The sequence below is a fragment of the Alnus glutinosa genome, chromosome 1 (assembly GCF_958979055.1).
Source record: "Alnus glutinosa chromosome 1, dhAlnGlut1.1, whole genome shotgun sequence".
Lineage (NCBI taxonomy): Eukaryota > Viridiplantae > Streptophyta > Magnoliopsida > Fagales > Betulaceae > Alnus > Alnus glutinosa.
Window position 1 is genome coordinate 40269533 of NC_084886.1, and position 22191 is coordinate 40291723.

The 22191-nt window shown below is 36.9% G+C and overlaps 2 protein-coding genes across 3 annotated transcripts; one reads left to right on the forward strand and one right to left on the reverse strand.

The window, feature by feature from the left end:
* The first annotated feature begins 11283 nt into the window (after positions 1-11283).
* LOC133881151 (two-component response regulator ARR2-like) lies at positions 11284-15561 on the forward strand. Of its 2 annotated transcripts, none has more exons than XM_062320107.1 (6): positions 11284-11759; positions 12277-12429; positions 12508-12894; positions 13303-13379; positions 13553-14737; positions 14822-15561. In XM_062320107.1, exons 1-6 carry the CDS (start codon positions 11585-11587, stop codon positions 14894-14896), a joined length of 2052 nt encoding a protein of 683 aa, XP_062176091.1. In that variant the 5' UTR covers positions 11284-11584; the 3' UTR covers positions 14897-15561. The 2 variants fall into 2 exon arrangements, with proteins under 2 accessions (XP_062176091.1, XP_062176099.1); XM_062320115.1 differs by having other exon boundaries at positions 14825-15561.
* A 998-nt stretch (positions 15562-16559) lies between these two features.
* On the reverse strand, positions 16560-19862 carry LOC133881165 (COBRA-like protein 7). Its single transcript, XM_062320122.1, has 2 exons — positions 19226-19862; positions 16560-18420 (listed from the first exon to the last, which is right to left on the reverse strand). The coding sequence occupies exons 1-2, from the start codon at positions 19764-19766 to the stop codon at positions 17003-17005; spliced, it is 1959 nt and encodes a 652-aa protein (XP_062176106.1). The 5' UTR covers positions 19767-19862; the 3' UTR covers positions 16560-17002.
* Between the last annotated feature and the right edge of the window lie 2329 nt (positions 19863-22191).

Consider the following 22191-nt stretch of genomic DNA (forward strand, 5'->3'; position numbering starts at 1 on the left):
TCATTGTTCTTTCTTTAATGGTCGTTTTGGTACTGGTTTGGTTGTAGTTTTTGGATCTGTGACAGTCTAGGCCCGATCTATGAATTTCAATCACTCTCTGCTCCAAACATGCTGCTTCACCTTGTTTCTTGGGCCCTCCAATTCCTAGTGCACTACCACTCTTCTTCTTTCAACATCTACGCGCCGGAGCGTGGAACCAATTCGCCACACTCATGAATCTTACTCGCAAGCTCGAGTCCTATAAGCACTTGTGAGTGGAATGCTCTCCTCCACCTATGGCTTCTCTCGTGCTCTTTGTTATTGCTGACGTTTTGTAGTGTTTTATTTTTTTGCTTTGCTGATTTTTCTTTTTCTTTTTCTTTTTTTCTCTTTTTCGTTCTTGTCTTGTCTTGTGAGTTACTTAGGTTTTTGTCTTCCTGGTCTTCTATTGTGTTTTATTTTGGAGACTTTTGTACCAATTATTAGGTGTGTGCTCTCCCTCCCTTCAATTCTTTATGGATTTACAATGCCTCTTCAAGCTGGTCAGCTTCTTGGCCAACTTCTTCCAATACCACTTTGTGGTACCTGTTCTTGATTTTGCTTCCAACATCCAGAGAACCGAACTATTTTTTTTTTTTTTACCAATTTCTTGCTATTTGTTACATTGTATTTTTATTTTGGATATGATGTTAGGGAGTTTACTCCTTTTTTGGTTTTAGAATCGTCTACTCTCTCTTCTATTCGAATCAAGAGCGGAAAGAATCCTCCATTGTAATCCTTCTTTTTATTCAATTTTTTTTTTAAAAAAAAAAAAAGTAAGTAAGTAGGACAGATGATCAAGAATTATGCACAAACTTTTCATCCGTAATACAAGAAGGTTTCCTACAATTGATGGGCTCAATGATGACCTGAGACTTGGTATGTCTTGGATTTGGCCCAGACCCATTGGATTGGATCACCGACGTGATGAAGCATTATTCTTTGTACATGGTGAGCCTCAACAAAGCAGGGCTAAATTTGATGGCCCAAAAAAACAAGTACAGTCTGATTGATTGGGGTTTGGTTTGGGGCCGGGCGACGCCCACTGTATCACCCACAATCATCCAAATCAACAGTCGGCCGCAGTTTCCCTTCCACAAAGTCACAAGGCCTCAACACCATCCAATCCAACGATGGAATTTGATCTAACAGTCAACCCCAATCAGGATATACCAATTCATTATTGCTTCCTCCCCACAACAACACAAAAAGTGAGACAAACTATGTAAGTTTTTGATCAAACACCCACTGTTCCTTCTTGGAAAGTAGAGCTCAAAATGAGGCACGTGTCACTCATGTGTCACCCCACCCATGTTCATTTAATGTCTTATATTAACCATTCCTACTGCATGCTTCATTGCTTTGTTTAATCAAAATTCTCAAACCAAATGCTAGCTACTTCTTCACTTAAACTTATACAAGCCTCACCTATCAATCTTCGTCGACTTTCACTTAATACTATACGTCACTCACTTTCTGAGTCGAATTTATGACGCGATGTTCGCCTTTGATATTAAATGATATAAACTCCAGATAGGACTCACTCTTGAAAACTGATGTTTAATATAATTGCTTAAAAACTTATATACACATAATTAATATTACATCGATGCTTGATTGGAAGAGTGTATGTTTGTTTATATTAGATCCAACAAAATGCTCAATTTGCAGTCACCATTAGTCACCAAAAAAGAAATAGCTACAAAATATTGAGATGAAGCATTTCCATATAATATAAAATAATATCCCATGATCATTATTGTCATAGACAACCTCATGTGATGAGAAAATAAATTTTGTACTCTCCATTTGCAAATTTTAATGGACATGGCACATGAGAAGAGCATTGATCCCCACATGGTTCCAAGTTTCAATAACAGAAAACTAAAAAAACAAATCTAGTCTATATTTCAATTTAGTTCATGAATTTATAATTTTAAGAATTAGGTTTTTAAGTATTTCTTTTCAACTAAGTTTCCCATCAACCTACTATGAAATTAATTTACAATATTTCACATCTAGCCAATCCATTCATATAATATGGCTCACATTTGACACACAATGTGTCAACTTTACGTACCACGCAACAAATTTATTTTAAATTACAAATATATCATAAAGAAAAATCATATGACATCAAATGATTGGTATTATGTGGTATGCTATTAATTAATTGAACGATAGGATAACAGGGTGACTTATTTAAAATCGAAAGAAAACCTAAAAATCTAATTGTTGAAAATGAAAATTTAAGAATTAAATTCAAATCATATGAAAACCTAGAGATTAAATTTGATTTTTTCCGAAAAAAAAAAAAAAAAAAAAAAAAAAAGGTTCCTAGTATAATTGACAACCGGAGAGAATTTAGTCACCTCTTTGGTTAGGATAAAAATATATATCCTGTTAGTATTACAAGTACAAAGAGTTTAACACAATATTGTACTTGAACTCTTAGGTTGATTCCCACGCCAAAAAATGATTTGGATGCACCTGAAAATGTTTGTCCCATTTCCTTTGTTCTCTCCCATGTTTGTGTACTTTGGTTTTTCTTTCTTTCATTTATGTTACTAGTATGGAGAATAATGTTATACATCATATTTGCATTATCTTTGAATCATAAATAATAATAAATAAATAAAAAATCTATTTTCATGCACTACATGCATGCCAAGAGAAACATGTCACACAAGTCTAAGGTGATAAAGGATGACTTATAAATTTACTCATAATATGAGTGTTATTTTACTTTGGACAGGCATCCTGTAGATGGTTTGAGCTGCTGGAATAGTACACCATTCATCTCGGTGATATCTGGGTAAATCTTAAGCTATAAAGTTGTTCTTTTTTACTTTGTATATAATCTGGGTGAATCTTTTCATAAATAAATAAATAAAAAAAAAGAAATAAAGAAAAAGAACTGGGTGAATCTATCCATGTAGGACAAATCGAAACTGGATGGACCCACATGCATGCAAGCAAGCCTGGCGAAGGTGTACTAATTTGGAGATCGTGGATCTACACGGGTAAACCATATATAGGGTGTACCCTTTTTGCTCTGTTTTTATTTTTTTATTTTTTGTTTTGAGTCTTTGACAGCAAAGACAGGCAGTTCCAACCTTGCCTTTAACAATTCCTTGTGATTCACAAAATCCCATCGTGAAGAAGACTAGCTTAGTTGGGTGTTTGTTGCGTTGCACCACTACTTCTTCATCGATCTGCCACGTGCCCCACGTGCCCGATAATCCCTACTCTCTTAATATATATGTATTTATATATAATGCTAAGCTATGCCAATTCACGCCCCACTATCCACCATCAAATATTGAGAAAGAGATTCTCTTGTGTCCAAACACTCGGACTGTATGTAATTGTACCCTTGCTATCTCAACAATTGACAAAAGTCATTCAGCAAAGTAAGTTGTTGCTACTATCTGTCTATCTTGAATCGAATTGGCATCAATTAAGCAAGGCAAGAGTTACGGGTTTGGATTCTTCCAAATCAATCAAACGAGAGAAAAACGACACAAGGGACTCTTTTGAGCTACAGCACATTTACAGTGATATTCCCTTCCCTTCCCTTCCCTTTTCTTTCTTTTTACTCTCTCACCGGCCTTCACCCAATTAATTTCCCATCTTCCCACCATTCCTACTCCAATTCAGTATATGCTACTCCCCTTTCCTTGACAAGTATATACATCAAAAGACAAATGTTATATATATATATACTTCAATCCCCTCTACTGGACTGATATGAAAGTGTTCATCAGCTTTTAAATTTTTTATTTATCAAGAGCTATTCTAATAGCTGATGAATACTGACATATCAATCTAATTAGATGAGGGTAGGTAGAGATACAGTATGTAACATTACTCTAAAAAATGAAATAAATAAATAAATAAGAACTCATTTATGACACTTGCATTCATTTGTTGCCTCCTCCTAACCCCACGACACCTCCTCCATTTGGATTTGCCTTGGGCTTTAGTTTTAGCTTCTTCTTTTTTTAACTCGGTCTGCCCCTCTAGCAATCTTGCCCACCAACGCGTCGACTGGATCTCACGCGCCTTTGCGTCCTCGCCTTCTCCGCTGTTGGTGTTGCTGATTTCTGGACTTGGAGTATTTTTTCTGTTTATTGTTGTCTTTTTTGTGTTGTTGCTTTCAACTTAACCCAAACCGGTTAGGCTTCAAACTCTGTATGTGATGAAGACCCTATTTTCATTGTTCTTTTAAACATTAGTCTGTTTGACATTAGCCTGTTTGGCTTTTTTGAAAGCTGGTTTAAATCTAAGCTTATAGGAGTTCTCATAATCTTGATGGTTTTATCCATCATAATAAACAACGATTTTAATCAATTGCATGCTCAAGTAATGTTCCGTTTGTTTCGACATAAAATGATTTTCGTCGTAAAATGGTTTCAGGGAAGTCATTTTTCTGAAAAATATTTTTCGCCGAAAACATTTTTCGGTGTTTGGTGCGTACGGAAAATCACAAATATTTTTTTGTATTTTTATTCAATCATATTAACCTATAAAAATTAATTTTTATTCAAAACGTATAAATATTAATGTAAAATAATATAAAAATCACCGGAGACGAGATTCCGTCACTGACCGACTAGATTCTGACTACTTTTACCGAATTCTGGCTACTATAGCCAGAATCTAAAATAAAGGCCGGAATCCAGATAGTCTCTTCAGAATCTGGGTTGGCCGGGTTCCGGCGAAAGTGGCCGGATTCCAGCCAAAACTGCCGGACTCCGGCACAAAACGACCAGATTCCGGCATACTAGCCGGAAACTGCCAGAACCACTGGAATCCGATCGTTCTGGCCAGATCCTGGCCACTCGGCAGGGATCCGGCCGGGATTTTCTAGCCAGATTCCGGCCAGGTGGCCGGAATACAATCAATTTGGTCGCCTGGCCGAGATTTCGAAGACATTGACTTGAGGTTGTTGAATTTCGGTACCGGCACGATTTCGGTGATGGTCGACTGCTTTAACGTGAATGTCGACTGTGTCGTTTAAAATGGGTCGAATGCATTTGGCGTCTTTGGAAAATAATTTTCGCTTTTAAAAAGCGTAAATCATTTTTTGAAATTTACAAAGCATTTTTGGTCAAACAGAAGTCATTTTTCGGTTGACTATTATTTTCGCCTCTACCAAACAACGAAAAATTATTTTACACCGAAACAAACGAAGCATAACTTTCACCGTCCAGATTTCCTTTAATGCATTGAGAACTGAGATATTAATTATCTATTTAACTTGAGTTTTTCGGTTATTAAGCTTATATTTGTATTCTTTCTTTTTCTTCTTCTTCTTTTTTTTTTTTTTTTTTTTTGGTAGTTGTTGCTGTCATCTGTATTTTGTTTATGAAGTACATTAAAAAATAAAAGAAAAGAAAAAAGAAAAAAGAAAAAGAAAGTCGTCTATGAGCAAAGAAACCATAGAACTTGAATCTCAAAGAAACTTGAGTGATGTGAGCAAAACCTAGTCGCAGCTGAGCGAACCTAGTTTCTTTTCGGTCACACAAAAACCAAACCCTCTAATAGGCTATAGGCTAAAGGCTATAGTATTTCAGTTTGCGACGACAGGGACGTGTACGAGAGGCGCACGTACGGTGCAAAGTGGGCCCATTTCTTTTCACTGATGAGGTGTGGTGGGGGCCCAGCCCAACACCCTTCCGCGTTGGTCCACTTACTCCGTAACACATTGGCCGTTTGTACAGCTCGGAGGGCCCCACTCTTGCACTAAGAACACCACCACGTGGCCTTCCGATACCCGGGTTCAAGGTCGTCCTGCACGTCACGTCACTTGCCCCAATCCCTTCTAGCTTGCTGATGTGGACTGCTTCGAGAGTGGGCCTGTGGGCCCCTTTCCAAAAGTCATCTCTGCTCATTGTTGTTGTATAGCTGGATCTTGGTGTAAATACTGAATTTCCGATTAAAAAAATTCAAAACATGCTTATTGAGTAACTCCCATCCCTGACCCCTTTATCATCATTTAATTAAATCTTTTGAATATTTCTTTGTATGTTTCAATTTTGTCACGAGATATGTGACATTTAATAATAAATTATGAATTTAATCATTTAGTTAGCATTCTAATATATTATATGCTATTAAAATATTTTAAGATATTGGACATTTTTACGTCACGTGCATCACATGTTATTGACCCGTCTTCTATTAAATTTAATAGAAAATCCTTACCGTAGGAGTTAAGTAAAATGGATAAGTAGTTTGAAAAATCAATTACAACTTTTAAAAATTTTGAAAAATTTTGTCAAGTGGTTGGTAATTAGGAAAGATAAGTGTAATTTTTTCTTTATATATTATATATTATGAAAGCAAGTTAGTATAAAAGAAGAAATTCGCAACTTAGTTTTTGTTGGTACAATTTTGATAGTGATGTCTTGAGACTCATATACTGTGCTTATTCCTTGTCTTGGCAATCGAGGTATATTCATAAAATTCTCTAAGTAAGAAGCATCTGGGGTGTTTTCTATTCGAGATCCCTCTAGGCCAGATCCAAGGCATTTTTTGATTGTCCGAATCTTCATAGGATCTGACAAAATATGACTTTCTGATTGGCTTAACGGGTTGGATGGGCCCACAGGCTAGCTGTGGACTTATAAAAACTTTGAAAAAAATAATATTCTCAACGGTTTCCATTTTCAAATTCTTGATAGTTCATTATAAAGCACGAGTGAGAAGTGTGTTATGTTTATGAAAAAAGTTTCTTGTATAATAAGTTTCATAACATATGTACAGTACAAGACATATGTCGTGAGAATAATGTGATAGGACCTACCACATGTGTCCTATTACATTATTTGCATCCTATATATCTTGTGTTGTGCATGTATTATATAATTTTGTTGTGCACCAATCAAAACCGTCTGTTTGTACTTTAAAAGCATGCATCACCAAATTGATTAAGATTTGACATGAAGTTGAGAGCTATGCGCCTATGCCGGAGCCAGGAGGGAATCAGTAACCATGAAACGTGATAGCAGAGAGATGATGACATTGGTGGCACAAAAGGAAAAGGTGATGTCTAATTATTAATGAAACAAAAAGTTGATTGTAGAAATATTTGGGAAATTGGTCCCTGCACTGATTCAGTCAAGTGAGCAGGGGTCAGTTCAAATTGGTTGAACCTGTTGGGTCATACACCCCAACTGTTTACAGCTTAAATCATAATTAAGATCACTAAAATATATGCTAAAAACAAAGCTTAATTAGGTTTTGAAAAAAAAAAAAAAAAAAACCCTTTGAAAAACATTAAAGTATCCTTTAACATATACAAATTTTCTCTAATTTAATTTGGTGGAAATTTCTGTCTATTTTATATTAAACATATGAATTTTATGACAAACTTTTTGAAATGGTGGAATTAATTCTAAGTTTTGTGTATATTTTTCTCTTGAGTTAAAGTAGTTTCAATCTAGGTGAGTTTTATTGGCCAAATTGGTTATTGTTTTCAACTTTTCATAGGATACCTTGGTGTAAATACGAAAATGGGTGGAATGGACAACCTAATAAAACCCACTTTAGTCCCGGTTCACACCAATTCAACGACAAAACAGTACCGGAGGTTTAAGAATCTTGGATAGTGGTAATAATGGATTGTTTGTGATTTTTGGTGTTCAGACTTAGGATTGGTACGAGGTACGGCTTTACAGTTTCAGTGCTTTTGATGGTAGTGGTTCTTCGGTCGTGTCACACGGCTGATATTCAAGTTTTTTCACAAAGAATTAATTAATTGAACTCACAGTTAAGTGGTAATTAACACTATTAGATTAATAATCCATTTTGTTTAAAAAAATATTTCGTTTAGGAGTAGGTTTGAGAAAATGAAAACATTAAACAATCGTCATATTTTAAAAGTCAGGCCGTAAATTTTCCCTGATGCTAAATTTACTGTTATTAAGACATTGGTGCCGTAATAAATAAAGTAGATTGTGACATTCCGATGATGTAAAATTCCATATTGAGGTGAGCAATTCAGAATTAAAAATCAAGGAAGAAACAAAATAAATACAGGAACGAGTTTTATTTTATTGCCAAAAGGGGAGGTGGTTGCTTGGGATGGCAGTGATGATTTTGAGTAGAAATATATATATAAATAAATAAGAGAGAGGGAAAGTTGGGAAAATTTGGTAAAGGAAATTTGTGCAACTTCAATGAGACGCCACGTGGCAAAGAGGCAATCACCTGGAACCCACCGAGGGTAACGTAATTAAATGCGCGCGTGAAACGATTGCTCGCGGTTACACATAATAATATTCGATTTCCCTTAAAAGCATCTCAACCCCATAAAAAGCTTAAACCATATGCATTAAACAATTACCATTTTAAATCATTTTACTTTAAAGATTTGAATCTGTTGGGAACCCAAGCTAAAGTTACCAATCGCAGCTTAGACCCTCACTGCCATTTTCTGGGGCTCTGTAGCTTTGGCTTATGCCTCCTGATGGGGCTGCTCTATTTGTGTGACACCCGCTCAGTGCCTCAAACACTCAGGTTACGGGGGAATATACAGTTGCAGCATCCTACTTTAGCAAGCTCACTGCTTTTCTTGCAGTGAAAAAGCAACCTAGTATTTTTTTTTTTTTTTAATTTTTATATATGTTAATATTGTTTGTACTTTGTTTCTTAGAAAAAAAGAAAGAAAAAAATGGAGGTAAAATATCAAGAATGATATGCTCCCGATCCAAATCAGTGTCATTTGTACCGCACTCATGTTCTTTAAACCGATGCATTTATAATATTATTATTATTATTATTATTATTATTATTATTTTATTTTTTTTAAGCATATATAACAAATGTTTTGAATGGAAATAGCTCGGAGTTGAATCTTGGTTTGGGTAGATTAGTTTGTCTCTAGTGGGCACCAGTCCACGCATCCCTTCTACTATTAGCGCGCTCTTATATTATGCTGTGATATTATATATTAAAATTATCAGTTATATCAAAAGTTTAATATCCTATCATAATGGAAGTCTTGAGTTCTAACTTTAATTTTACAGTTTACTATTTATTTTTAATTAAAATATTTTACGTGTTATCTTGTACTCTCACATGTCAAGAGAGTGATTAAGTATAAATGAAAGGATAAAATTTATTATTTCCTATAAACTTAAACTTTTGGACAACTAGTGTTTGACCAAACAAAAAAGAAAAAAAAACCTCACTCCAAATTTCTTAATCAGAAATCATTCTTGGGCACCACCAAGTGGATAAAGAAACCATGAAAGTAACAACATAGAATACTTGAGGGACAATGTAATCAAAAGAGACGTTTATCGATAATTTAACATATTATTATAGCACATATCATAAGTTTAAACTTTAATTTTACAGTTTACTATCTATTTTTAACGAAAATATTACGTGTAATGTATCGTACTCTCACGTGTCAAAGAGTGTTCAAATATTACTTAAATAATTAAATTTATTATTTTATATTAGCTTAATTTTTAATTTTTAATTTTTTTAAAAAAACATATTATCCATCACCGTAAAATAGAGAAAGAAACCATGAAAGGAACAACAGAAAATACTTGAGGGAGAGAATAATCAAAAGAGACGTGTATTTTTCATTGTAGCTAAATTTGCTGAGCATATATATAATTTTTTTTTTTTTTTTTTTTTTTTTATCAACGGAAGGAAAAACAAGTCCGGTTGTAAATTTCTGTAAACGTCAGGAAAAGCCGAAACGTACAAGCAGTGAAGCAGATGGATCGATAGAAGCCAAGGAGACCTTATCCTTTTGTGCGGCGGAAAGCAACACGTGTCTGTTGGGGGAAGTTGTGGGCATCAACTAGAGTTCAGAGAAGCTGATCCAACGGTTAGCATCAACCGCTTAAAAAGAAGAGCTTGAAAAAGATCTTGGACTGCCTCTCCTAAATCTCTCACCTCCGTTTGTTTGTTGGGCCGTCACGGGGAATCCCTAAAGCCTGTTTTGATTGTTTTCTTTTTTACTTTTTACCTTTTGTGACCAATTAACAATGCCCATGTAGTAGAAAGTTTTTTTTCGAAAACAAAATAATAATAATAGAAAAATAAAAAGGTTTTTGGAGGCGATCGAGCCATTAAACAATGGGGCGTGCTTATATTGCATTATAATATTTATGGAGAGAGTTGAATAATATTATTGTAATTAGGTTGAGTTATTTGAAGGAATGAAAGGGTCATTTTTAGGTCAATTTCATATAAGTTGGCTTGAAATGCTTTTTGCGGTTTGGTGATAATAATAATAATAATAGAGTTTGACCTATGCAATAAGTGTGTGACAAATGCATTTTGGTCTTAAAATATGACACCCAAAATTTGGTCATGTTGGTACAAAGGACCCCCCCACCTTGATGGTATGGCATTAATGGAAGTTCAAAATGGCCATTGCTGCATTTATGAATGGGATGCCCACTATTTTTCCTTTTTTTCTTTTTTTCTTTTTTTTTTTTAAAAAAAAATTAATAATAATAATAATAGGTAGCTCACTTTGTCAGTTTGAGTAACTTTGACAATGACAAACAACAGAAAAAAAAAAAAAAAAAAAAAAAAAAAAAAAAAAAAAAAACTCAAATTAATTAAAGGACAAATTTTTTCATTTTATTTTTTTTTAATCCAGTTTGTTAAATTAACATGTATCTTTCATTCCAAAATAAAGAAAATTGTATGATTTTGAAATGTTATCCAAAGCCAATTATTGATTTATCAGTGTCGATAAATAGAAGGAGTGGGACTAACTTGGACCTAGCCATTTTTAGAATGATAGTACTTGTTCCAAATATTCAGCAATGAATAATGAAAAATAGAAAAAAGAAAATATAGTCAAACACTCACAATCCTTACCCATTTAACTGGCTAAAAAGAATGAAATAAAAAAAACATTTTTTTTTTCTTTTTCTTTTCTAAACAATATATAAAGTAGTAGTTAAAACTACTTGAACTAAACCTCCATGTTCGAAGGGTTTGAAAGTCATCCATATTAAGTTGGAAATTTTCAAACTAGTTTGACCTTTAAAGATTAATCACCAGCGGTTACGGTAACCAAATTACAAAGCTAAAAGAAAACTTAAGGAAGAGAGATTTGACCATTTATTCATGATAATTTTGTTTTTATAAAAAAAAAAAAAAAGTAGCAGTAACTTTTGAAGTTCATTGTGGGGTTAGTTAATCCTATGTGTGTGAGCTGGATCCACTCTTCCAGGAGTGACCCACCTATAAATAAAATAATCAAAGAACACAGAAAATAATTTAGTGAAAAAAAAAAAATCATAACCCAAAAACAGAGAGATCGAGCTTGGATTGAAGCAGAGCAAAGCAAAGCAGAGCCGAGGTCTTCAACTTCAGCAATCACCCAGAAAATATAGTTACAAGCTCAAATTCGTTTTTTCTCTTTCCCTCAGATTCTTGCATAACTCAATTGGGTTCTTCGGGTTTCGAACTGGGTGTCAAGCTTTTGATGCCAAGTTCAACTATGTGATTCAGTTTCTCTTGAAAGAATCTCTCTCTGTTTTTGTGTTTTGGGATTTGGGATTTTGTTTCTTTAGGAATGAATCCGAGTATTGGGAAGGGATCGATGTCAACGGCTAGTTCAAGCGCAGCTTGGAAGGCCGGCGACGTCGTTCCGGACAAGTTCCCGGCGGGACTGCGCGTCCTGGTCGTCGATGATGACCCCACATGCCTTGTGATCTTGGAGAAGATGCTAAGGACTTGTCTTTATGATGGTATTCTTTGTTAATTTCTCTTTGCTACTCTTTAATTAAGGTTCTCTCCCTCTCTTTTTGCGTTGTTTCTTGGGCTCTCTCAGTTTGTTTTGGTTAAGAATATGATTTTATTTTCTTTTGGGCTAGTTTGCTACAAGCATATATGCTCTTTCCATATTTCAATTGTTGTCTTTTAAAGTTTTCTGTTTTTGTGGATGGAACTGGGAATCTGTGGTAGAAGGGGGAACGACATGAACTTCTTGATTGTTGGCTATAGTTTTCTACTTCTTTAACACTTTCAGCTGTAATTCTAGTTGGATTGGTATTGTTGACATTGATAAAGATTGTGATTTGCTTCAACATAGCTTGTATTTTAGAAATTTCTCCTACTTTTTTATTTATTTATCTTGTTTCAGAGATCAATTTGAGTTTCAATTTGTGCATTCAGAACCATTTTTTGTGCATCTCTTTGTTCCTAGAAGGGTTTGTTTGTTTAAATCGTTGAATGATTGATTTAGTTTGTTTTGTGATATTTCAGTTACCAAATGCAATCGAGCGGAGATCGCATTGTCGTTGCTTCGAGAGAACAAAAACGGGTACGATATTGTTATAAGCGATGTTCACATGCCCGACATGGATGGATTCAAACTCCTGGAGCTCATTGGGCTAGAGATGGACCTGCCTGTAATCAGTATGTACCCTCTTATTCAGTGTGAATAGGTTTTGTTACTCCATGAATCCGCAGTATCTGATTTATGTAATTGAACAGTGATGTCGGCAGATGATGGCAAAAATGTTGTCATGAAGGGCGTGACTCATGGTGCCTGTGACTACCTAATCAAACCGGTCAGGATTGAAGCATTGAAGAACATATGGCAGCATGTGGTTCGGAAGAGAAAGAATGGTGGTGGGTGGAAGGACGTGGAGCAATCGGGTAGTGTCGAAGATGGAGATCGGCAGCAAAAGCCATCGGAAGATGTGGATTATTCATCCTCAGCTAATGAAGGGAATTGGAAAAACTCGAAGAAGAGGAAGGATGAGGAAGAAGATGCTGATGACAGGGATGATTCATCCACATTGAAGAAGCCACGGGTAGTTTGGTCCGTTGAGCTCCATCAGCAGTTTGTTGCTGCTGTTAATCAACTAGGCATTGACAGTGCGTATTCTTCACCTGCATCTCTCAATTTGCTACTCAATTATTTCTTGCCTGACCTATATACCATAGCATAGTACCTCTTCAAGTTACATGTTTAGAGAAACAAAGTATCAAAATCTTGTAGAAACGAATTTTGCAGTTGTGGACTTACGCGATGCAAGTCATAATCAAACTTGTTTTCGTTGTTTACATCTTTCATTTTGCCTAATGCTAAGCTCATGCTTCTGACTGAAATCTATGTTACAGTGGCTACACGAACTGGATTCTGTATCAGGCTTTAACCTTCCCTTGCGAGTTTGATTTTTATTTTTTTTGGAATTACTCTTTTTATGTTATGTGTTATGTCTGTTTATTTTATTTCAACCATCTCTGTTTCCTCTTACTTTATCACGTGTCGAATGCGTACAGAGGCTGTTCCTAAGAAAATTCTGGAGTTGATGAATGTTCCTGGGCTCACTAGAGAAAATGTTGCTAGTCACCTTCAGGTATGGTACAATTGCACCTAAATTGCAATATTCCAAGGAGCATATAAAAGTTTGTGATTCATGCTTATATGTACTGTTTTTGTGTGACTTGTTGTGTATTCCATGAAATGGCCATTTAAAAAAAAAAAAAAAAAATCTTTATTATAAACTGACTAGTCAACATTTCGGTACAGAAATATCGCTTGTACCTTAGAAGGCTAAGTGGGGTTCCACCGCACCAAAGTGGTCTGAATAATTCTTTCATCAGCCCTCAAGAAGCATCTTTTGGACCGATGTCTTCGCTCAACGGGCTTGACCTTCAAACTCTTGCTGTTAGTGGTCAACTACCTGCACAAAGTCTTGCCACACTTCAAGCGGCCGGACTTGGTAGGTCAACCACAAAATCCGGCATTCAAATGCCGCTGGTTGATCAAAGGAACCTTTTTAGCTTTGAAAATCCAAAGTTAAGGTTTGGAGAGGGGCAACAGCAACATCTGAGCAATAGTAAACCAATGAATTTACTTCATGGAATCCCAACAAATATGGAGCCAAAGCAGCTTGCCACTTTGCACCAGTCTGCGCAGTCACTTGGGGGCCTGAATATGCAAGTCAATGCCCATGGAGGACAAAGTAGCTCTTTGCTGATGCAGATGGCTCAACCACAGTCAAGAGGCCAGATACTAAATGAATCTACTGGCAGTCATGTTCCTAGGCTTCCATCATCCATAGGACAGCCTATTATGTCAAATGGCATTGCTGGTGGGGTTATAGGAAGAAATGGTATTAGTGATAATGGCAGAGGGACAGGGTACAATCAAGTTCCGCCAACAACTTCAATGCTGAGTTTTCCAATGAACCACACCACAGAATTGCCTGGCAACAGTTTCCCTCTTGGAAGTACTCCTGGGATATCCAGTGTCACATCTAAAGGAGCATTTCATGAAGAGGTTAGCTCAGAAATGAAAGAATCACCGGGATTTTTACATAGTTATGATATTTTCAATGACTTGCATCAGCACAAATCCCAAGATTGGGAGTTACAGAATGTTGGCTTGCACTTTGATGCCTCTCAAAATCCAAACCCTATTCAAGGCAGCCTTGAAGTCTCACCATCGGTTTTAGTTCATCAAGGCTGCTACTCTTCTAGCCAAAGGAGTGGACAGAACAGGAATGCATCTGCCCTAGGCAGGGCAATGTTCTCAGTGGTGGAAGGTACTGAGCAAAGGAATACACAAAATGTTGGTCAACACCTTAATAACCTTCTTGTTGACAATTCTGTCAGGATCAAGGCTGAGAGAATTCCTGATGCAAGCAGTCAGATAACCGTCTTTCCTGAACACTTTGGTCAGGAGGATCTCATGAGTGCACTTCTCAAACAGGTTTGTCATTTAGATGTTTGCGATGGGTTTTATGTAATCTATGTATTTTTTGTCACTGATACAGAAAATTCTTCTGTTTTTCAGCAGCAAGGAGGTATCGGACCGGCTGAAACTGAGTTCGACTTTGATGGGTATTCCATGGATAATATTCCCGTGTAGAAAGTGGTTCATGTTCCAGTTCTTTCTATGCTTGCAGTTCTGATGTACATACTTGCTACCGCAGATGGAATTTTAACCTGCAATCATACAATGGAGATTCAACTTTCTACCTGAAGATACAGGGCTAAATTATTTCACTTATTTGCATCGTCCTTTGTGAATAGCCTGCTATGCCACTTTAACTTGGAGATTTAAGGATCAGACCAATGGATAATTGAGATGAATCAATTACGTTGGAACAAATAGTGAAGCAGGTAAGTTGCCACTGCATGATACGCAAAGGCGTACATGCAAATTTTGACTGCTGTTAGTAGCAAAATACAGAAAGAAGCTACTAATTTTAGGGTGCTTGTGAAGGCTTCCATTGGTTTTGGGCTCATGTGGAGACAAGGTTTTGATACATCTGCAGATTTGTAGGAGCTTTTCTAACTCTAATAACAGGTCAAGTTTGGATGTTTTTCTCTCTCTCTCTCTCTCTCTCTCTTTTTTCTCTTCAATTTTTTTTTTTTCTCTCTTATTTAGCAATTGAAAATGATGTATATATTCCATTTTATTGCTCAAGACATAAGTCTTGGTATTCTTTTGTGGTTGTTTTCCTGTACTTAATATTTGAGGAGGTTCTCACTTATGCTTTATAATAGCTTTATGTGGCAACCACTTTATTACGTGACTCCATGGTTCATTCTGCTTTCCATTTTAGGTACAGGATATCTGATTTCTTGAATGAGAAATGCTATTTAGTAGACCGATATATGACTGTTATATGACTAGAATGACATGGCAGTGAAAATCAACCCCAAGTTTTTCTTTTTACAAGTCTTTTTTAATTCAAAAGCTGATTTTTACTGTCATGTCATTTTAATTATATGATAGTTATATAACAGTTTACTAAATAACATTGCTTTGCTCGGGGGCATATTATCACCCTATGATTAACAAGGAGATCTGGCTCTATAAAAATGTAATTGCAAACAAGAATGTTCAACAAACACTTAATGGTTGGGATAAGACTTGGTGTGGATAAGCTAAATTTAGGCTTCATTCCAATTGTCGTTCCAAAGAAATAAGAACAAGGAATTTATCTAACTGATCAAATCATAAGGACATTTTTTACTTGAAGTTTTCTGCCGTAAGATTTATGTCTAATTGACCAACTTGCCCGAGACGTGAACATTTTGATTCTTTCCTTCCGTGCCGATCCATAATTATGGTCATTCACTTTTAGCTGATCTTTGTGTTATGTTAGAACATGAATATCAAACGGGATAATTTAGGATAGGTTCATAGAAGGAACCTGAATTTTCTTCAAATAAGGGTTTGAAAATAAACTACTCTTTATTAGTTTTATTCATAAAATTGATTTAAAGAAAGACTTTTAAACTCTTACTGACTCAAAGACCCTAAATATAAAACAACTTACAATTAAAGACTCCTTATAAAACTCAAATACTTGAGAGACCAGGCAAACGGACTTCAAGTCCTAAGCATTGAAGGACTGTAACATGGTTTCACCATTTGCAGTCCTGGAGATGGATGTTCTGCTTGCTAGGATTAAGATAATCCGGGGAATCCGGGTGATTCCTTCTTTTTTATTTCCCACTGAACAGTGCAGGTGGATTGTGAAACTGTTCTCATCCAAAAGCAAGTGTTGCCATGACAATGGTGAACGCAAGAAAAATTCAATTTACCTATAACAAAATCCAGGAAAAAAAGAAAAGAGAAACCCAGAAACAGGGTGAAAACTATTTTTTCCTTTAGACAACAGTCTACTTGTCTTGTACCTAAGTCACAGTAAAGAATCTCATCTGCTCAAAACATCAAACAAGAGGAGAGAGTTGGAGACATGAAACACAGCATGAAGAATCAAATTGAGCAACAGAGTTCAATGATGTTTACACAACATAAAATTCTACATCACTTCGAAAACTTGCCGTTCACGTGTCATCGTTTTCATTTTCTTCTCGCCAAGCCTACGAAGCCATAGTTGGAGTATCATAACATCCTGTATGTAACAATCAGAGTGTACACGTCTTCTGCTAATCTAATCACTGAAAGAATAAAAAAATCAGCAGCAACTGCAAAACCAAGCAATGCCTCATCCCCCAGCTATTGCTGCATCAACATGAACACTATAACTGCTAGGATCCAAAGTGCTAAAGCTGGGCCCTTTCTACTGCCACCGCTTGGAATTACTGAAGGAAGTGAGCACTCCTCTCCATTGAAGTATACTTTAGTGGGAAACCCATCTCTATTAGGTACATTAATTCCAGGGGTCAATTTCTTGGTAAAGGAGATCACAGACTGTTGTTTCCCAGGCACCCTAGGATCCTTCTGCGGGTCAGCTCCATCAGTTTCAGCCACAAGATAGTTTAGTCCTGGATTACCCTGCATGAATACGGTATTGTTGACACCGTTCAAGGCCAAGGTAGTTCCATTGAGCGAGTACATTGCTTGGAAACCGGGGGTGGCCTTGTCCAATTGCACTGCAGCAAACCAATCAGCAAAGGAAGTATCCTCCCAATTGAATATCGTGATTCTTGCGCTCCATCCGTTACTGTAGTCTGTATACAAATGCCAGTTAATACTAACCCCACAGTTATCTCCACAGGGCATTGGGTTTGGCACCGGCTGATGTTTAAGTTGAGCCCAAGCTGTAGCCAAGCTAGTCCGATTTTCAAAAGGAACAAGAAGTGCATTTGGTGGAAGAAGCATAGCTGGATTTGTCACACTACAAGTTCGAGCATTGTTACTAGGGCACCCACATGCACAAGTTTTGCATGGAATGACAGACTCATTGTAGTAAGCAGAAAATGAGACACAACATTTGGGGCTTTCTCCCTTGGGATGTGTTATATTGCAGACCACCTGCCAGCTGGCAACTGCAGTTGTATTCGATGGTAAGCCACTTGGGTCAGGGAATTCGCTAGGACTCACCCGCACTGGCTGGCCACATTGATAATTAGGGTTCATTGTACCGTTGATCTTCCAATTCCGTGGTGGTGTAAGCAGAGACCGGTTGAGATCTGGTGGCATTTTATACACTTCAATCTGAAATGCTGAAATCGACTTGCTTAGGTCCATCTCTTGTGGCAAGATTGTACCATTTCGGCAACAATAGGGGATCAGCCCAACAGCTGTGTCATTGTACTTCGTCGGAGGCAGGTCAATTATGGTCGGTGTTGTTTCACAATTTAACACTTGGGAGAAGTCCTTAGCCTGGTAATATGCTCCTTGTGGGCCAAATATGCATCCAGAAGAATCAACAACAGATGGATATGCCCCTCTCATTGCAGAGATAAACTCATTTTTCGTCCATTGCCAGCTCAATTTCCAGTTATCAAGACGGCCAAGAGGATTATGGTTAGCAATTGTGACCTTTGCCCAGTAACTCGAGTCATATGTTTGAGTAACATCATACATTATAGTAAGGTCACCACTCTGGCGAGGCAGGAACCCATCATCTAATGTGATGTTTGATTTAAAGTTTGGGTCTTGTGTGCAACAGACTGCTGTCGTCCCATTCCCTGAGAAACCACCATTCATGCTCATGAACACATTCTATTCAAGCTCAAACCCCAAATCATCATAAAAACCATACAAATATATAAAACATAATAATAATAAATGTGTCTACAACAAGAAAGAAATAGCTAAATAATGGATTTTCAAGAAGGAAGAACTTTCTTTCAGGCTCCATTTCATTTTCTATCACAATCATGACTCTTTTTCTATGGTAGTTATGAACCCAACAAGTCTCTCCTCATGAAAGAGGCACGCAAAGATTTATCACACAAGTCAACAAAATGAGGCAAACACACAAAAAAACAGTTTCTCTCACACAGGTTTTGATATGGTCCAATTCATAATAGTAGGAAATGCTGACAAAGTCTTGATCCAATTCTCTAAACAAAACAACACAACTAACACCAATAAAGTGTTTTGCATATTACTGATGGTTTTCCTCTTTTCGTCTTTGGCCCAATTGACAATTCTCCAGTGAAACAACCTTCACAACCAAATCTGAGGGTACACCACCATCCTATTCTGTCGTGGCAAAATGATATTGTTCAGATTTTAAGAACTAAACCTCGAAGTTACACTAGAAAATCTAGAACGCCCTGATCCGCTAAATATAACCCAGATCACAAATCTCCCGGAAGAACCACTACTACATCTCAAAACAATCTAATATCCCAAATACTGGAATATCCAACAAAATTCAAAAAGAATTCAAAAAAAAAAAAAAAAAGAACACCCAAAAACGAAGAGCATCACCAAATATCCATTTCAAAAAACCACGAAACGAAATCAAAACAAAGAAAATCTTACCTGAAGAAGTTAAGCTATTGCAAACCCACCCATCATTGGCCAGCGAGATGTTAGTCGGCATCGGAACGGCAGGGGGAGCCACACCGAACTGTGTCCCCACCAGGTTGACCTGGACCTGCGTCTGGGTCGGGTCGCCGGCGGTATCCACCGCCGTCTTGAGGTCCGTCACCGGGGACCCAGAGAAAATTGTGCCGTTCCCCACTCCCGCCGGCAGTCTGGTCCCGTCGGCGAGCACGGCGTTGGCCGCGGAGACCAAGATCTCGTCGTGCTGAAACCCCACGAAGACCATCCAAGACTTGAGCTCCACAAGGCCGTTGTTGAGCACCGTGAGGACCGACTCGAACCGGTACGGTTGGCGGGCCGGGTCGGACTTCATAGTCGGCGTGAGCTCCCTTCCGTCCGTGTAGGCGTACGACACGTAAATCCCGTTGCACGTCTCGTTTCCCGACGCCGGCAGTGACTGAGCGATCGAGAAGGGTAAAATAGTAAGCACGACGAAAACGGCGACGCAGTAGTGGTGGTGGAAACGGAAGAAGGCCATGCTTTTGGGTCTGGGATTTTGAACTCGTTTGAATGCCAGCAACAGAGATAGAGAGAGAGAGAGAGAGAGAGAGACCAGAGGGGATTTATGGAGAAATATATATATAAACCGGAAGCGCGTAAGAGTGTGGTAATAATGTGTGCGTGTACAGCTTAGAGGAAGCTGGTGTTTTGAAAGAGAAAGAGTGTTTCTTTTCTTTTTATTTGATTTTGGAAAATATATTTGTTTTTGTTTGTGGGTCACTGGGTGTGCCTGCCCGCCGTCTTGGAGTCGTTCAAGAGAGAAGTGAGACGGCGTTGTCAAAGAGAAAAAACAAATATGTTTGAATGTGAAACGGTGTTGGCAAGAATAGTTCCGTTGTTTCATCATAAGCTTCTCTCATCTGCCTTTTTCTTTAATTTGAATTTGTAGAAGCAGTCCGTTGGCCTCCCGGAGGTGCTTTAAGCTTTTCTTGGATACAGTCAAATACAGAGTATAGGTTTTTTTTTTTTTTTTTTTTTTTTGGGGACTTCCAATCATGTCATGCCACGTGGACGACTTTGACTTTTCATTTTATTTTTAAGACACCCCGTTATTCTCTGTATGGAAAATTGGAAATAAATATTGATCTATTCTCGATCTTTCAATTGTAATGAAAAATGTTAAAAGTTATACTTTTATCTTAATATAATTAATTATTATTTTCAAAAAATTAAATATTAATTCACAGTATTACATAAATAAAGTGAGATTAATGGTGTGTTTGGTTCGAATGTTTTTCAACATTCGAATCGGGTATTTTTTCAAAAACTCGGAACCCGGAACCAATCCGAATAAAACCCGAATGATGCTTGAATGATGCTTGAATATGGTTTGAATTTTGAGGTGAAATGATGACATGGTGGACCTGCTTTTCAGACTCGTAGCATTGATTGCTACTCTCAAACCAGCTTTTTCCTTCTTTTGTTTTCTTCTTTTTAAAAACAAAACTCTCTCTCTCTCGTTCTCTCCGGCTGGCGAAGAAGCTCAAGACGACGGGATTTGGAAGGCTGGCGGGATCAGGATGACGGGTCGGGATGCTCGGTCAGATCTAGGCGGTTTTCTGGTCAGATCTGGGTTTGGATCGGGACGCATGGACGGATTTGGGCAGTTCGGGCTTTGGATGGCATGATTTTCCGGCCGGATTTGGATTTCTGGCTGGATCTCTCAAACCCACGTTGGTGTGCGTGGGTTCCTGCCGGATCTTTCCCGAGCTCAGTCGCCGACCGTCCATGGCCTTGGGAAATGGACGCTCAGTGGTGACTGTCTTGGAGGTGGTGATGCCGACGTGTTCCGGGGTGGTTGTGCCGAGTGGTTCGTGTTTTGGGTGGGTGGTTCGAGGGCACCGATCTTCCTATTGTGCCTGAGAAGAAAACCAAAAAACACAAAAAATAAAGATGGGAGTAAGCTTTTGGGTGTGAGTGTAGCAGAAATGATTTGTGAAACCGTCCCCCATGTTGCTCTCGTGAGTGTAGCAGCCTTTTTTTTTTTTTTTTATTAACCCAGATTTTTGCTATTAACCCAAACCTCTTTTTTTTTTTTGTCAAAAATAAAAATAAAAATAAAATTTTAGTTTTTTGAGTTTTTAATTTTTAATTTTTAATTTTTAAACTTTTTTTTGAGTTTTTTTTATTATCAGTTTTATTTTTTTAATTGAAAAGTGACACGTGGCAGGGGTAATATGAGAATCTTTCATCAAATATGGCATTTTTCAAAGGTTTTGGTAGTTTGGGGGACCGGAGTCGAAGTGTTGGCAGTTTGTAGGGCTAAAATGGTATTTTTCCCAAGATTAATTTTCATCATACCAATCATTATTTACAATTTTTCAATATTATTTTTTTTCAATTTCAAAAATTTAATACTTATTTTCATAACACTAATCATTATACACAACTTTTCATACAATCCAATCATTTCCAATCACTTTCTATCATTAAAAAATATTTTTTTTCCAATCTCAAAATTCAACACCCAAACATATATTCAAAAAGAATCTAAATTTTATTCAACATCCAAACACATTTTCATTACCTCGAAATTCACAAACAGATTCAGAATATTATTCATATTCGAAATATTTAATACCCAAACGCACCATAAAATGTAACATATAATATTACTATTAAAGTTATTGCTTCGACTTCTGTGCAGTGAAAAAATTTGACAGTAATTTGTCATTTTGTTGTAGTTCTTTGGACAGTTCAGATTTAATTTTTGACTTTATTAAATGAAATGATGTCGTGGGAAAACAAAAACAAACTCCCGCTCCTCTCTCTTTTATCAATTTAAATTTAATATTATAACAATTTTTTTTATTATTATTATTATAATTGAGATCCACATTATAGCGCTATGGTTTAAATTTAAGAGTCAAGACTATTGCCCCGTTTACTAACTCCCTCTCCTT

Excerpts from the sequence above, each read along its gene's own strand:
- LOC133881151 (XM_062320107.1), top strand. The coding sequence starts at position 11,585 with ATGAATCCGAGTATTGGGAAGGGATCGATGTCAACGGCTAGTTCAAGC. Across the intron at positions 12,430-12,507 it reads GATGGACCTGCCTGTAATCA|TGATGTCGGCAGATGATGGC; the intron begins GTATGTACCCTC and ends GTAATTGAACAG. Across the intron at positions 13,380-13,552 it reads ATGTTGCTAGTCACCTTCAG|AAATATCGCTTGTACCTTAG; the intron begins GTATGGTACAAT and ends ATTTCGGTACAG.
- LOC133881165 (XM_062320122.1), bottom strand. The coding sequence starts at position 19,766 with ATGGCCTTCTTCCGTTTCCACCACCACTACTGCGTCGCCGTTTTCGTC. Across the intron at positions 18,421-19,225 it reads CAATAGCTTAACTTCTTCAG|GGAATGGGACGACAGCAGTC; the intron begins GTAAGATTTTCT and ends GTGGTTTCTCAG.